Consider the following 16,743-nt stretch of genomic DNA (forward strand, 5'->3'; position numbering starts at 1 on the left):
AATTGTATAATTGCACTAATATTGTCTTATTTGGTAGCCATGTAATAAACAGGATCATCCAGCCAGCCTGTCGTAATTACAAAGTTAACCTCTTCAGGAAGGGGTCCTTGGGGTCACCCTGTCATGTTTTATTTGCTCTCAATTGTCTCTTTAATGATCTAAACAGACCCAAGAAGAATTGTATCCCAATAACCATGGCAGGTCAAGTTAAAAAGGAAAAATGAGCCATGAAATGTTCATAAAAATGATTGACCAGAGTGTTGAGTCTTAAATTCAAAAAGTTAGTTTTGTTTTTTTATTCAGCTTGGATGGTTAATACAGATTCCAGAGGTGGTCTGAGACATGAAAGGTAACATAAAATTCATGAATGACTGACCACACTGCTTTGAATCACACAGAGATATGGCTCCATTCTTATAATGCTCATAATCCACCTCCGCTTTTGATTTACCGTCTTTGGTGCAAGACAATCTTTGTCCACAAATGTTTCGGTGTACTTGCATGGAGGTTAAAACGCAAGATTAGTTTCTCATAAATTAGGGGGCTCGGGTTTATGGAATGGGTTTGGGCGACGGCCTGCCTTGGTTTAATTCCACATAAATCATGAGCTTATTTGCGAGAGTTCCTTGATGTCTATTGAGGAACAAGGTCAAACTACTGCTCTGAATGCTCTAAGTAAAATCAGACTATAGCATGAACTGCTGATCTTGTGGTGTAACTGTAAATGAGCTGTGTCTGTCAGATGTGTCTAGCCAAGCTCTGTACGTTTGGCTGAACTCCCATAAAACATGGATATTTCCTAAATAAAAAGGTCGTAATGGCCTGTCTGTGGTGGAGCACAAATCTAGAATAGAAAGCTTTTCGCAGATTGCCAGATAAACCAACTTCTGTTTTTAATTAGTAAACAAATTCTTTTTATGCTTTAAAACCTAATAACATGTATAAACTATAAGTTCTATATAACAAAAAATATTCAAATTATTCTCACAATGTCATTTCATATTTGCTGTTAAACAGCTGAACATCTGCATGGATTTTAAGCAGATATAAATGTCACACTGTTTTAAGATATCTATTATATTATTTAGATATAAAACCAGATGCCAATGTGGTACCATTCAGCAGGTGTGGGATCTTAAATTTATTGTAATGTTCTGAAAGTAGTTAGAATATTGTACTGTTCTTTCTGGTAATCCTAGCTGCGGTGGTCCTGTTTACAGGATAAATTTTATGTAGCAGTATTTCAGAACAAATTAGTTTGATATACTCACAGACTTCTGGCTTTGAGATTAAAGTTAAACTTGAGAATCTACACCTCAGTGTTCTTTCAGGTTAAAGTTTATATTGTTTAATCAACTGCAGAGATGTCAATTTGTTTCATTTTTCAGGTGGAATGATTCTTAACCCCTCCTACTTTGGCACCAAAGGACACAACAACACCATGATCCATGAGATGGGTCATATTTTGGGACTGTACCATGTATTTAAGGGTGTGAGTGAACGCGAGTCATGTGATGACCCCTGTCAAGAGACCACTGCATCCATGGAGACTGGAGATCTGTGTGCCGATACAGCACCAACGCCAAAATCTAAAGCTTGTCATGACCCTGATCCAGTCAATGACACATGTGGCCTTACCCAATACAAAAATACACCGTACAACAACTACATGAGTTACACAGGTAGTCACGATCAGTTTACTGCTTGTGTTTGCCCAACAAGATGAACCAGTTTCATTTTAAAAATACTGATGTTAGTGTTTAACTTAGTGGTACAAGTTACACATGTTAGTGTATATGCGCTACACGTTCAAAAGTTTGGCATCAGTATGATTTTATATATTACATATTATATTATATGATTATACAGTATCTCACAAAAGTGAGCACACCCCTCACATTTCAGCAACCATTTCATTATATGTTCTCAAGGGACAATACTATAGAAATGAAAATTGGATATACTTTAGAGTAGTCAATGTGCAGCTTGTATAGCAGTACAGATTTACTGTCCTCTGAAAATAACTCAACACACAGCCATTATTGTCTAAATAACTGGCAACAAAAGTGAGTACACCCTAAGTGAACATGTCAAAACTGTGTCCAAAGTGTGAGCACCATTGTTATCTAGCACTGCCTTAATCCTCCTGGGCTTGGAATTCACCAGAGCTGCACAGGTTGTTGCTGGGATCCTCTTTAACTGCTCCATAATGACATCACAGAGCTGCTGGATGTTAGACACATGGCGCTGCTTCACCTTCCACTTGAGGATGCCCCACAGGAGCTCAAAAGGGTTCAGGTCTGGAGACATACTTGGCCACTCCATCACCCTCACCTTCATCTTCATCTTCCTCAGCAAGGCAGTTATCATCTTGGCGGTGTGTTTGGGATCGTTATCATGTTGGAAAACTGCTATTCGGCCCAGTTTCTGAAGGAAGGGCATCATGTTCTGCTTCGGAATGTCACATGTTGGAATCCATGTTTCCCTCAATGAAGCGCAGCTCCCCAGTACCAGCAGCACTCATGCAGCCCCAGACCATGATGCTACCACCACCATGCTTGACTGTAGGCAAGACACAATTTTCTTGGTACTCCTCGCCAGGGCGTCGCCACACATGCTGGACACCATCTGAGCCAAACAAGTTTATCTTAGTCTCATCAGACCACAGGACATGGTTCTAGTAATTCATGCTCTTGAACAGGTTGTCTTCAGCAAACTGTTTGCGGGCTTTCTTGCGAGCAACCTTCAGAAGTGGCTCCCTTCTGGGATGACAGCCATGCAGACCGACTTGTTGCAGTGTGCGGCGTATGGTCTGAGCACTGACAAGCTGACCTTCCGCTTCTGCAACCTCTAAAGCAATGCTGGCAGCACTCATGCATCTGTTTTTTGAAGCCAGCTTCTGCACCTGACGTGCAGCACGAGGACTAAACTTCTTTGATCGACCTTTGCGAGGCCTGTTCCGAGTGGAACCCGTCTTGGAAAACCCCTGTATGACCCTGGCCACTGTGCTGTAACTCAGCTTCAGGGTGTTCTAATTCTCAATTCCTCAGAGAGTTCTTTGCCATGAGGTGCCATGTTGAACATCCAGTGGTCAGTATGAGAGAATTGTGCTCAAAGCACCAAATTTTAACTGCTCTAATATAGGATACAAAAATTTGTATGGTCCTGTCAAGCAGACAAAAACATGAACATTATGAATAGGACATGTGGCTTTGCATGGTTAAATGCCGTACAGCTTTTATCACTTAGGGTGTACTCAATTTTGTTGCCAGTTATTTAGACAATAATGGCTGTGTGTTGAGTTATTTTCAGAGGACAGTAAATCTGTACTGCAAGCAGCACATTGACTACTCTAAAATATATCCAAGTTTCATTTCTATAGTATTGTCTCTTGAGAAGATAAACTAAAATGGTTGCTGAAATGTGGGGGTGTACTCACTTTTGTGAGATACTGTAGCCTTCATCTTTCTGGTGTAAAGAAATTATTTTCTTTCTCAGGTCTTGTGACATTTCTCTTCCATGTGGTGCCATTGCTGACAGCATGAAATGGGAAGGGGTTTTAACACCCTTTTATAGTCAACTGTCTGCTGGACACCTGTGTAATGAATAATTAGACTCACCTGTGGTTGAATTCTTGCTAAATTAGACATTTGTAGTCTAAAATTTAGCTTTGCTCCAGAGATTTTCAGTGGGGTGTACTCATTTTTGCATCACCCTAATTTGAGTAAAACTGAAAATTTTGTTCTCTAAGTTGAATTATTAACCTTACTTTCATGTTATAAGTTAAACAGATGTTATATAAAACTTAGTCTTGTCAACATTTTGGAAATTGTTTTTGTGTTCATTGAGATATTGTTTAAAATGTTACTTTTCAAAGGGGGTGTACTCATTTACGCTGAGCACTGTGTGTATGTATATATATATATATATATATATATATATATATATAATTCAAATCCATTTATTTAATCAATAATAGTCAATAATGAATGTTATTACAATTTAATATAAAATTTTTTCCCTGATCCTTATATTTTATAATGTAATATATTCTTGTGATGGCAAAGCTGAATTTTCAGCATCATTACTCCAGTCTTCAGAAATCATATTAATATGCTGATTTGCTTCTCAAGAAACATTTCTTATTAGTATCATTAGTGCTGCTTAAAGAAGTATCTTTTTTAGGATTTTTTGATAAATAGAAAGTTTGAAGAACAGCCTTTATTTGAAGTAGAAATCTTTTTAACATTTTGAATGTCTTTACTGTGATTTTTAAACAATTTCATCTTTGCTGAATAAAGTAGCAATTTCTTTCGAAAGAAAAACAGTAGTATATACACAAAGACCTCAATGGTAAAATTCGATTTCATTCAATCAAATTAATCACACATGTGAATAACCATGGAAATATCAAATGTAAAAAATGTCAACCTTTTTTTTTTATTACAGATGATGACTGTACAAACCATTTTACACCCAATCAAGTAGCTCGGATGCACTGCTATATTGATTTGGTCTACAAAGCCTGGCTCCATGGCAGAAAGCCCACCCCCGTTCCTCTTGCACCAGTGGTTATTGGTCAAGGATCAGATTCTGTCTCAATTCATTGGCTGTATCCAGTCAGTGGGCCACTTGCCCACAGGTAAAGTAAGGAGTGTACATACAGAAAACAAAGAGGAAATAAAAATTTCTCAATATAAATGTTTATGCATTTATGTTACATTATTTCTTGTATTACTTCTTATTTTTGAGAAATTCACTTTGTATTTACTAAGGCCAGCAATGCAGTTTTACTAGATGTTAAAGGTTTAGTTCACCCAAAAATGAAAATTCTGTCATTAATTACTCACCCTCATGTAGTTCCACGCCCGTAAGACCTTTGTCCAACTTTATAACACAAATTAAGATATTTTTGATGAAATCCAAGAGGTATATGACTCGCCCATAGACAGCAATATAACCACCACTGTCAAGGTCCAGAAAGGTACTAAAGACATTGTTAAAACAGTCAATGTGATGGCAGTGGTTCAACCTTAATGTTATGAAGAGACAAGAATACTTTTTGTGCGCAAAAACAAAACAAAAATAAAGACTTTATTCAACAATCTCTTCTCTTCCTTGTCATTATCCTTGCGCAGGTGCCGCAGTAAGCACAGTGAAGGCTTCCGTGTTTACGTCCGAATGCCGACTCAGTATTGGCCAAAGCTGATCACATGAGCAGCACGATGCATGCATGTGATGCTGACGCAGGAGCCGGCCAATAATGAGTCAGCCTGGAACCTGGAAGCGCTTGATGTAAACAACGTATGAGACTGACACAGAAGAGAAGACATTGTTGAATAAAGTTATTTTTGTTTTGTTTTTGCGCACAAAAAGTATTCTCGTATCTTCATAACATTAAGGTTGAACCACTGCAGTCACGTCAACGGTTTTAACTATGTCTTTAGTACCTTTCTGGACCTTGACAGTGGTGGTTGTATTGCTGTCTATATATGGATTTCGTAAAAGAGGTCTTCATTTGTGTTCCGAAGGTGAACAAAAATCTTACGGGTTAGGAACGACATGAGGGTGAGTAATTAATGACAGAACTTTCATTTTTGGGTGAACTAACCCTTGAAATTCCACAGCTACTTATTCAAATTTAGTAATTTCATTCTGTTACCTGAAAACACATGGAAATAGATGGATGTAGTTTTGCCATGTTTTGTATGTGCTATCCAAATGTGTTTTGGAGGCCTTTTACACATATTCTTTTAATCATCAGATCGCTCACTATCAATAAAAGTGCATAAAGTGATCTAGTGTAAATGACACTTCGAAGCAGGATGAAAAAATATTTTTAGCCCCCCATTTTCTGATATATCACTGACTTTGTGCACTATTTAAAAGCTGTTCTCTGTGTCTGTGTAGGGAGGGTGGCATATACTGCCATCTCTGTGATGAGAACGGTGCGCTCCATCAGTACGCCCATGAGGCCACTTCTCCTCACGCCTGTGATTCCACTGGATACTGGACGCCGGAGGAAGCAGTGGGTTAGTACTCAGTCATTCTTTATTATAACATTAGTAACATTAGTGCTTGTGCAAATACAAACAGTAAAAAAAAAAGCTCACTGCTGTTGGACTGTATATTAACACCCTTGAAAAGGCAATCAAATCAGAAGACCGGAACTAACTGCTATATTATAGTCTTTATATCAGGAACCAACAAAGTTCTTCCACAAGCATATGTCATGAATTGTAATATGGTGAGCGCATGACTGAATGCCGTCTCTGACATAAATGCTGTTGGACGTGTGCTTGATCCTCAACACACCACTGAATATGTCACGAATGATCGTCAATGTAAAAAGCAATACCTGCTCTTTGATTAATGAGGATAGAGAGAATTTAGCCCTGGCTTCTTTCTCCGAGCTTGTGCATTCATATTCAGGTGGATCGTTCAGTCTCATGCGGGCCAGGTGCATGCAAGTCTGGAAAAATTTAGGGAATAAATCATTAAATCATAATTGCCAGGATAAAGAACACTCTCTTTGCCATCAATGAGTAAAAAAGGCCCTTGGCACAGCGTCAAGTTTTGGTAATGTTGGGTGGCGTCCAGAAGCGGCCCATCATAAAAAGCGATGTGTATCCTGTGCAGCTTTTCAACTTTATTCCTCACCTAACAGATGTTACTGATTATTCTAATCAGGAATCTCTTAGCATCTGGTCTGCCCACTCACTGACGTGTCACGGATAAGATTGTGCTTTGAAAAGTCCACCCAAAATGTATGAAGTCGAGTATCATGAGAGAGGTCAAACATAAAATCATCCAGTTAGGTGGTAGTGGAGAGTGATTTTTGGCCTGGAGGCTTGTTTTTAGAAACAGATTGATGAGAAATGAAGCCTTAAATTTGAAAATAAAAATATATATCTCTAAGAAAACAATATCTTTGCGATATTAATGATGAATGAGATTTACTACCATTGGTTCAGGTCTGTAATAAATTACGGTAACCTATTGTTTTTGGTTTATTTTTAAAAACATGATGAAGTGCATGATGACTACCTAATGTGAATTATTTTGTCGGTCAGTTAATCACGTCAGAAAGACTTTAAGAGCAATTTGACAACACTATTTGTGTAATATGAAATAATGCTCACGGTAATACCACGGTGAATCATTTGATATCTATATCAGCGCAGGCCAATTTATTACCAACAAATCATACTTGGATCTCAGATCTCACATCTTGTAACATGCACCCCTGCTCACCTGTACCGTAGCCTCGGTATGTACCATAAGGCAGCTTTTTGAGAAATAAGAGTTGAGTCAGAGCAAAGCAGAGACCTGGTTAAAGTTGCTGAAAGAAGGAAGGATGACACGCTCACAGATCTTGCCGCATTGCTTCTCCCTGCGGGAGCATTACACCACATCTGATACAGTCATTAATTCTACCGTGTGTGGAGGCCCTCGCTCTGTTTATCTGACCAATTGAGTTTTATGGTTTGCCTTGGCCTGCTGCTGTTTACCCTGTACACATCCACACATGTGAGGCCACGCTGGGTGCAAAAGAGCGCTCTGTGACTCAAGGCTTCTAGCTGTCTATCTGTCTCTCTCTCGACCTAGAGTGCAGTTTAATCTATCATTGTAAAACCTTTTGGAGGCAGGGAGTTCACATGGCCTGATAGTAACACTTGTGCTCTTCACATTAATACCCAATGGGATGAGTTCACTTTTGCCGCAAAAGTGCCTGGCTTATTAATTAACCCCCTGCAGTCCAGTTTAACCAGGCTGTGTCATCTCCTTTCTATGTAAATGATATTTGTTATAGATTATTTATTGGTTTATTTAAAAAAGTCAATGCTAATTGCCTGGAGCAATTAACAACACTGTTTTTGGATGCAGAGAGCAGGCTGAGACTTTTGAGTAAATTTTCCGCTAAAAACAAACAAATCAGTATAAACAAGCTTGACGTGATGTAGACAAGCATGCTTTTAGCCTTTGATTTTACTAATTTACTAATACAATGAATTGCACAAATAAACACTAACAAAGATACAAATTGAATAAACAGTACTTTTCAGGTTTTTTGGGTATATCTAACAGTAGTTAAACACGGATTGCGTAGATTAGGTGCAGAAATTGAATAAAGTAATCAAATGTAAAATAACTGCATAGTCTTTCACTGTATAAATTAAATATATATGTGAATCCTTATTAAAGTTACAAATGTTATTCAGTCAAGAGCAGTGCATGTTTTTTTTTTTATTGTTTTTTTTTATTAACATTAAAAACACAGAAAGCAGCAGGAATATTAGGCTGTTGTCACTTTAAGACATAATGCATGGATCCAGTATACTGATACTGTACACGTGTTGTCTTTCTCAAATATTTACATTCACTTAAGTAGAGTTGTCAAAAGTACCGACTTCGGTACCTATCGGTACTGAAATTTTAAAAATGTGATGCTTTGAGCGCTGTTGAGCGGATTCGTAAACACCTCTGTGATTGGCTACAATGATCAACGCACGGCAGCGTTTGAAAGCACACGATGTGTTTGAATTTGAAAGCGTTTTGAAAGTGGGAGCGGGTATGTAATCCTGGAGCGTTTGAAAGCAGGCGTCTATCAGAGGACTGGTCCGCAATAGATGCCTGCTTTCAAACGCTCCCGTGTGTATCTGTGTAAGCGCTTCGTGGAAAGCTTCATTGATGATTATTTACAATGTTTTTACAGCGTTGATCATTGTAGCCAATCACAGACATATCCGATGAGCCGTGAACACAATAGCCAATCAGAGGTGTTTACGAATCCGCTTAACAGCGCTCACAGCGTCATATTTTTTAAATTTCAGTACCGAAGTCGGTACTTTTGATAACTCTACACTTAAGACATAACCGACTATTTACTAGGATACTTGCCAAGATGGGCATTTTGACAATTTTGCAAGCACAAGATGACATGAAAGAGGACTCAATTCAGTGTTCGTGTGCTGTCAGACGAGACTTTCTTGGTGCACGCTTCGAATGTGTGTGCACAAAACTTCTCACACAGTGCGCGAGTACTCAATTGACAAGATAGGCAAGGCTTACAAACTTGTGCAAATGATAAACTTGATGTAGCTCTGCCTGATCAGGACAGTGACAGTTCCATCAACTCTTGGCAGCCCTTATTGTCGAGCCCTGCATTTAAATCTAGCTCCTCAATTATCTTTACATTGCATGTAAGCCTCTCTCTTTGAGTGGGTGTATAAGAGAAAGCAACAGAGGGCGCTCTCAGCCAAGCGACGGTGCGTAAAGCTCAGCAGGTAATGAAATTTTATGTGCTAAACTTATCTTTTGCCTTTAACTCAATCACAGGTGAGTGAAACCATACAATTTACTAGCCATTGGATAATTAAAAACACTTTTTAGTCCCCTAGCATGAAATTTGGTTGCATATGCAAGTGATTTACTCGCATTGTAAAGGGTTGGTGAACAAACATTAAAAAAATATATGAAAAACATTAAAAAGTTAGGTTGTTTAGCGATGCTGTACACTCCCAGAAAACTGTGCCAGATTGCAGTAGTCTGCTGCATTCACCATATCTGAACACTGGCATATAAACCAAGGTGGCGTTGATCATGCGTGCAATAAATGTCGCTATCAGTGGGTGCAGTTGATTCTTAGTGAAGTCCCACAATGTGTTTCTTTGAGTGCTGCCCCAGGGCTCCTGGGATCACTTTCCCCTGTCTTGCTTCTGTTCTTCAGGCCACCAAGGACATTAACTCTTAGTTTAATAAATTATTTTGTGAGCCCTGTCTGTCCCAATTAAGGCGCCAATCTGTCTCCTTTGCCAAGTTGCACCTGGGTCTTACGGTTGATTGAGGTCTGGGGAAATGTGCTTCACATCCATTGCCAAGAAATGTGTTTTTTCCCAGACACACTCTCTCTTTCTGTTTTCCCTTTCACTCGGTTTCTCCCTCTTTGCCTCCCATCCCGTCTTTTTGTGAAAATTGTCATAACAAGATGGAAGATTCAAGAGATTAAATGGTTGTTCATAATAAACACGCAGAATTGCTTGGTTCCAAAACCTAGTGAACTGCCTGTGGAGGCAGCATTTTAAGGTGAGCTCCTCAAGCAAATACTGTTATAAAAAGGTTTGCAACTTAATTATGCTGTCTCCCTTGTTACACAAGTCTCTGATGTCCCCAGAATGTGTCTGTGAAGTTTCAGCTTAAAATACCCCACATATCATTTATTATAGCTTGTCAAATTTGCCCCTATTTGGGTGTGAGCAAAAATACGCGGTTTTTGTGTGTGTCCCTTTAAATGCAAATGAGCTGCTGCTCCCGGCCCGCTTTCCAGAAGAGGGCGGAGCTTTAAAAGCTTGTGCTTCATTTGCTCAACAACAACAAAGCTGGAGAATCTCACGCAGCCAAAATGATGATTGTCATTAACGGTGTTCAGCCTTACATTGTTCAAACCGGAGTCGGACACTGATGGAGAGACTCAGGAAGAAGTTACAGTGTATATAATGCATCTGGATGTTTCTGAATGCTTAGTGGATAAATTTATGTAGTTGCTGTGGAGTTGATTCAACTCATCGACTAGCATGTGCCGTCATGTTAATCTTTTGTGCAAATCCAGTTTTGAATTGACCCTTGTTTGTGAAGCAGTCCAGTGTAAAATGACGGCATGGTAACAACACTCTACTACAACAACCCTTCCTCTTCTCTAAAGCAGCCCAACATGGCCTTGCCCCCTTTGTTGCGTGTTCTCGGGGGCAGGGTTTATGTAAATTTTAGGGTTAGTGATGTCACTAACCCGGGAAGAAGCTTGTTGTAGTACCTACTAGCCATTTGTTGTAGTCCCTAAACAGCAAATTATTTAAAAGAAAATATCTCCATTTGCATTGAAGTTTGAGCGTCGTAACTTTGCAAATGTTGTTTATGCTCTAACAGCAACATTACACACTAACTAAAGTTAAAAAAGTGAAATCATAATCAACCACCCCTTTAATTCTAAGGCATCATTGCATATCCTTCACAAAGGCAATCCCAGAATACATTTTGATGAGCACAATTTACATTCACAATAAAAAAACCCCCAATAAATCCAAGAGGATGAAAAAAGCAAGATAGTTTTATTTAAACAATTTAATATATTTTAAATTAATTACATTTAATTCACTACTGAAAATTATCAATAAAAATGAATGACTTTTACTCAATTACTCATATTTAATTTTTGTGTACTACCCAAGTGGCAACCTCCCCCCGTTTCGCTTGAAGCCAATACGGAAGTGACTTAAATTAAACTGCAATTCAACGACTAGCCACTAGGGACAGGCTCCAAAAGAGAGCAGAATCTCATTGAGCCCCATGTTAAAGTGCCCAACTTTACAGCAGAAAAAAAACATGTTTGCAGACACCTCAGTTCCAACCACGTCCCACCTCTTTGCCCATTTTCAGTTATCTGGGAGTGACACGTTGCCAAGATGGCGACGGCCCACTTTAGGCTTCAAAAATGCTTTTCAGAAACCTACGGGTGATGTCACGGACACTACGTCCACATTTTTTTTTTTTTACAGTCTATGGTACTACCCCATTGTTAGCTTAGCAACATGCTAACATCCATATCTTTTGGAATCCTTTGCGTGAGGTCAATTTGTGTATCATGTGAATTTGCTGCATGCTGTATGCCAAATCATTCCAAATCCGTTTTCATGACAGTATGCTGCCTTAGAAGAAAGTAGCTATGTAGGCAGTATGGCAGCTCACAAGGTTTTTAAACAGAGATAGTGAGTGCACATGTAAGTGCACTGTGCAAAGCAGTCAACTATTTTGTCAAGTTTTTTAATGCATTGCTATGGAAATGCTGTTTTAGGTCTAATATGCCAGTTTTATTGCAGTGAATTATTTCATCTTTCCAGGTGTATGTCCCAGTTGCCAAAAAGATCCTTCATCTTTTGATGGCAAGTTACAGTATTTTCTTTTTGGCTTTGGATGAGGTTTGCATGTGTGTTTTTGCAGGGGCCCCTGATGTGTACCAGCCATGTGAGCCCAGCATGCAAGCCTGGAGTCCTGAAGTCAACCTGTATGAGCCCAACATGACTACGCCGTGCCCTCACACTGAGGGCTGCGTGTTGGAATTGCACTTCCTTCACCCGGTTGTCCCTGACAGCTTGACCGTCTGGATCACCTACACCTCAGCCAGTGAGTACTGTCTGAACATATAAAACACCTGGCATTATGGAAATATACACTACCGTTCAAAAGTTTGGGGTCAGTAAGATTTTTCTTTTTTTAATACTTTTATTCCACATTTTTTCCACAGATCAAAAAGCAATTGCTAATATCATGTTCATAATGGAGAATGATGAGTCGGTCAACACAGGTCCCAAGCATGCTTTCTGTGATATTCCATTGACACTCCATTTACACACTAGTAAGAAGGTCAAGGCCATTAAAATCTCCACCTTTGACAAGAAGCTTGAGATTGATGCTGTTTTGCTGACCTCGCGACCCCAAAATCCTCTGTGCTCTGGCTGCCGCCCCCTTCTCTACAGAGTGATCAGAGAGCCACCAATCAGAGAGGACAGGAGTCCTGTCATTGTCACACAGCCCACGTACACTGACAGGTAGGAGCTTGTGTCTGTGTGATTAATAAGAGCACTTTATTTTGTATGTGGACACCATATTAAAGTTTATATTTTTAAATATTTATTTGAAATTGGTGAGCCATTAGTAATGCTGTCAAGCGTTTTCAAATAATGATGTCTTTGTCATGTTTTCATTGTGTTTCTGGTTGATTTACAGTATTTCTGGGAGTATTATTTTTAGGTCTGGCTTAAGTATAAATGCTGAATATGTTGCGTTTCTAAATCTGTCATCGAATTGTATCTTCAGCGTATAACTGTTCAAGTATTGTGCAACGGTTTTTGAAGAATAACAATATCATAGATTTGACTTTGTCATTTTATTAGCCATTAATTTTACAAGTATCAACGCATAGCCAATTTCTGTTCTGTTCCTGTCACATTTTATTCTGCTTGTTCCAATAGAAATTCATCAACGGGGCACTGGATTGTTGTTCAAGTACTTGCAATAGGTCAAAATGTCCAGAGATTAATAGTGTGGATCAGAGAATGTAACATATCCAGAAAAGTTCCTTCCACAAGTCCTGTAAGCTCCGAAAGTTGGAAACTCTACTGGGAATTGAGCTATGTGGATAGGGAAAGGAAAGAAAGACGGATTGTATCAGAGAGAGAGAGAGAGAATGGTACAATGAAACCCTAGAATATAAACCAAATGTGACCGCTTTACCCGTAGAAACAGTAAACACCCGTGGCTGTTTGTAGCTGCTCTAAAATTGTTTCCAATCTCTGGCTAAAGAGAGAGTAGTGTGCTCAGTGTAGTTAGTGTGCAGTAAGTGAGAAACCTGTCGTTTGGCATGGGAGACAAAAGAGTGACAAGGAGAAGAGGGAAAAAATGGGAGTGGGATTAAATATGGTTTTGTGGGAAAGTGTGCTACAGTGCCACCATGAGGTCTGCAGCAAAAACAAAGCACTTCCCATGAATTGGGTAGGGTAATAAAGATATTCTGTTCTTTTTTCACATTGCCAGTGAAGGAAAGTGCTTAACCTTCAGAAAATGTTGATCGTTAACCTTAAGAGAACCCGTAATAATATTATATGAGGGTTTTATTTTCTATTCGTTTTATGTGAGGTTTGCGGTTTCACCAACATTTAGGGCATAAAACCTTATTTTGTATGAAATAAATGAGCAAACATACATTAATATATTTTTTAATATATTTTAAAATGTAATTTCTGATGATTATGATTAGAAACTCACAAAGAAAAGCATTTGAAATATTTTGAACATTGAGGTTTTTTTGGTGTTTTTTGGAACCTTGATTTTTTTTTTTGAACATATATATATATATATAACTGTAATTTGCAGTTAAGTAAAAAAAAAAAAAAATATATATATATATATATATAATGGTTTATTAGATTAGATTATGTACTTGTTATGCTGTAAAAAGGGTCTAAATGTTATTTCTTTATTTTCATTATTTATTTTTATTTATTTATTTTTTTAATTATGTTTTTTGTTGAATGATTTAAATTGTTGGATACAGTCAAGAAGGTCAAAACATCTAAAGTTAGGCAAGCCCAACATTTGGTGTGTTTAAGCTCAAGTGTACTATGTTCTCCTATGTCATGGAGATGAAGGTTTTAAGAGTCTAATGGCTATTCTAGTGTACAATTGCAAAATAAAATGTTTTACCTCAACAGAAGAGATCTTGTGCTGTAGGTCACTACCTCTCTCTATAACCGGCTGTGCTACGAAGAGAGAAGTATGACTTTATCTTATCACTTGCACAGAATCCTTCATTGGATCTCCCTTTGCGACCTCAGAACAATAGCTTTAAGTAGTCTATCTCCCCTTCCCTGTCCCTGGAAGTAATACATAATTAATAAGGGCAATTTGTTGAGTAATAAGACCTGCTGGAGAAAGTAGATGGCGCTCAGTTAGCTAGGCATCCTCTTACCTCCAGCCGGAAAATGACTGAAATCAAACAAGCCTTGGCAATCATGATGAGACTCTTTTTATAGGGTCATTGAATCAGATCAGATCGATACCCTGAGGTACATCACAGTGAGACATGCAGTGATACCCTCAACATTAAAAGGTCGTTTCCATTTTTAACAAGGTTAGATTTGAGATCACCCTAAGAATAAATATAGCTTAGATCAAGTATTACTGCTGCGTGTTTCAAATTCATACTCTGCGTTCAAGCAATATATATATATTTTTTGAACACTAAGTTTTTCTGATCAGTGTATGTATGTGCATATATATATATATATGCATACAACGGCCTTCAGCATAAGGATGAGAAGCTGAGATGATTTTGGAAAACACCTCAGATTCTCTCTTGAAGGGGCATTAAATGAAATGGATTTCTTAGACTTGAAAAATTAGATTATGATTTTTTTTTTTTCAGGAGGGTGAGTTTGGTCTGTTAGTTAATATATATACACCGATCAGGCATAACATTTTGACCACCTTCCTAATATTATGTTGGTCCCCCTTTTGCTGCCAAAACAGCCCTGACCTATCAAGGCATGGACTCCACTAGACCCCTGAAGGTGTGCTGTGGTATCTGGCACCAAGATGTTAGCAGCAGATCCTTTAAGTCCTGTAAGTTGCGAGGTGGGGCCTCCATGGATCTGACTTGTTTGTTCATCACATCCCACAGATGTTCGATTGGATTGAGATCTGGGGAATTTGGAGGCCAAGTCAACACCTCAAACTCATTGTTGTGCTCCTCAAACATTCCTGAACAATTTTTGCTTTGTGGCAGGGCACATTATCCTGCTGAAAGAGGCCACAGCCACCAGGGAATACTGTTTCCATGAAAGGGTGTACATGGTCTGCAACAATGCTTAGGTAGGTGGTACGTGTCAAAGTAACATCCACATAGATGGCAGGACCCAAGATTTCCCAGCAGAACATTGCCCAAAGCATCACACTGCCTCCGCTGGCTTGCCTTCTGCCCATAGTGCATCCTGGTGCCTTGTGTTCCCCAGGTAAGCGACGTACACGCACCCGACCATCCACGTGATGTAAAAGAAAACGTGATTCATCAGACCAGGCCACCTTCTTCCATTGCTCCGTGGTCCAGTTCTGATGGTCACGTGCCCACTGTTGGCGCTTTTGGCGATGGACAGGGGTCAGCATGGGCACCCTGACTGGTCTGCGGCTATGCAGCCCCATACGCAACAAACTGCGATGCACTGTGTATTCTGACACCTTTCTATCAGAACCAGCATTAACTTCTTGAGCAATCTGAGCTACAGTAGCTCGTCTGTTGGATCGGACCACACAGACCAGCCTTCCCTCCCCACATGCATCAATGAGCTTTGGCCTCCAATGACCCTGTCGCCGGTTCACCACTGTTCCTTCCTTGGACCACTTTTGATAGATACTGACCACTGCAGACCGGGAACACTCCACAAGAGTGTTTTGGAGATGTTCTGACCCAGTCGTCTAACCATCACAATTTGGCCCTTGTCAAACTCGCTCAAATCCTTACACTTGCCAATTTTTCCTGCTTCTAACACATCAACTTTGAGGACAAAATGTTCACTTGCTGCCTAATATATCCCACGCACTAACAGGTGCCGTGATGAAGAGATAACCAGTGTTATTCACTTCACCTGTCAGTGGTCATAATGTTATGCCTGATCGGTGTGTATATATGTATATAATTATTATTAGTGTATATATTTGTTGTTTCAGTTTCATTGTCAAGTTAATACTGAGTAACTTTCGAGTAACATTGTAAACACAATATTGCCAGTTACTTTGTTTTTGGTGCTCCAACAAAAATGGTTCCAAAGAAAGCCACAGCAGAACTGTTGGAATGCCAAGCAACACACAATTGTAGTGTTTTATTCCTGAATGATTTTGTGATTTTGAACAGTGTTTTAACAAATCATTTAAAGGAATGATTCAGTGTATTAATGTTCTCACCACTTGCTCATCACTTTACTAACTATGTATATTTTCTGAATGTGTTTGCATGTGTTTGCTTAGTGATGTGCAGAGGGATGTTCAGTACCTGTACAGGATCCAGGTGGAGTCGGACGGTTTGTTCAGTGAACTTTCCCCAGGCTTGGTTTACACTCATGGAGAACATTTCTGTGGTGATGGCACACTACAGGGGTCAGTATAAACTTACTGGGTCTGTCAGAGGCTTTGCATGTT

The 16,743-nt window shown here is 39.1% G+C and overlaps 1 protein-coding gene across 1 annotated transcript in view; it reads left to right on the plus strand.

The window, feature by feature from the left end:
• pappa2 (pappalysin 2) overlaps positions 1-16,743 on the plus strand; it is a 70,484-nt gene that overhangs the window by 15,601 nt on the left and 38,140 nt on the right. The window contains exons 4-9 of the mRNA XM_051865047.1: positions 1,389-1,682; positions 4,450-4,642; positions 5,911-6,032; positions 11,995-12,177; positions 12,299-12,602; positions 16,573-16,701. Coding sequence (XP_051721007.1) covers positions 1,389-1,682; positions 4,450-4,642; positions 5,911-6,032; positions 11,995-12,177; positions 12,299-12,602; positions 16,573-16,701 — 1,225 coding nt within the window. The remainder of the gene's footprint in view (positions 1-1,388; positions 1,683-4,449; positions 4,643-5,910; positions 6,033-11,994; positions 12,178-12,298; positions 12,603-16,572; positions 16,702-16,743) is intronic.

Source organism: Ctenopharyngodon idella, chromosome 2 (assembly GCF_019924925.1).
Source record: "Ctenopharyngodon idella isolate HZGC_01 chromosome 2, HZGC01, whole genome shotgun sequence".
Taxonomy (NCBI): Eukaryota; Metazoa; Chordata; class Actinopteri; order Cypriniformes; family Xenocyprididae; genus Ctenopharyngodon; species Ctenopharyngodon idella.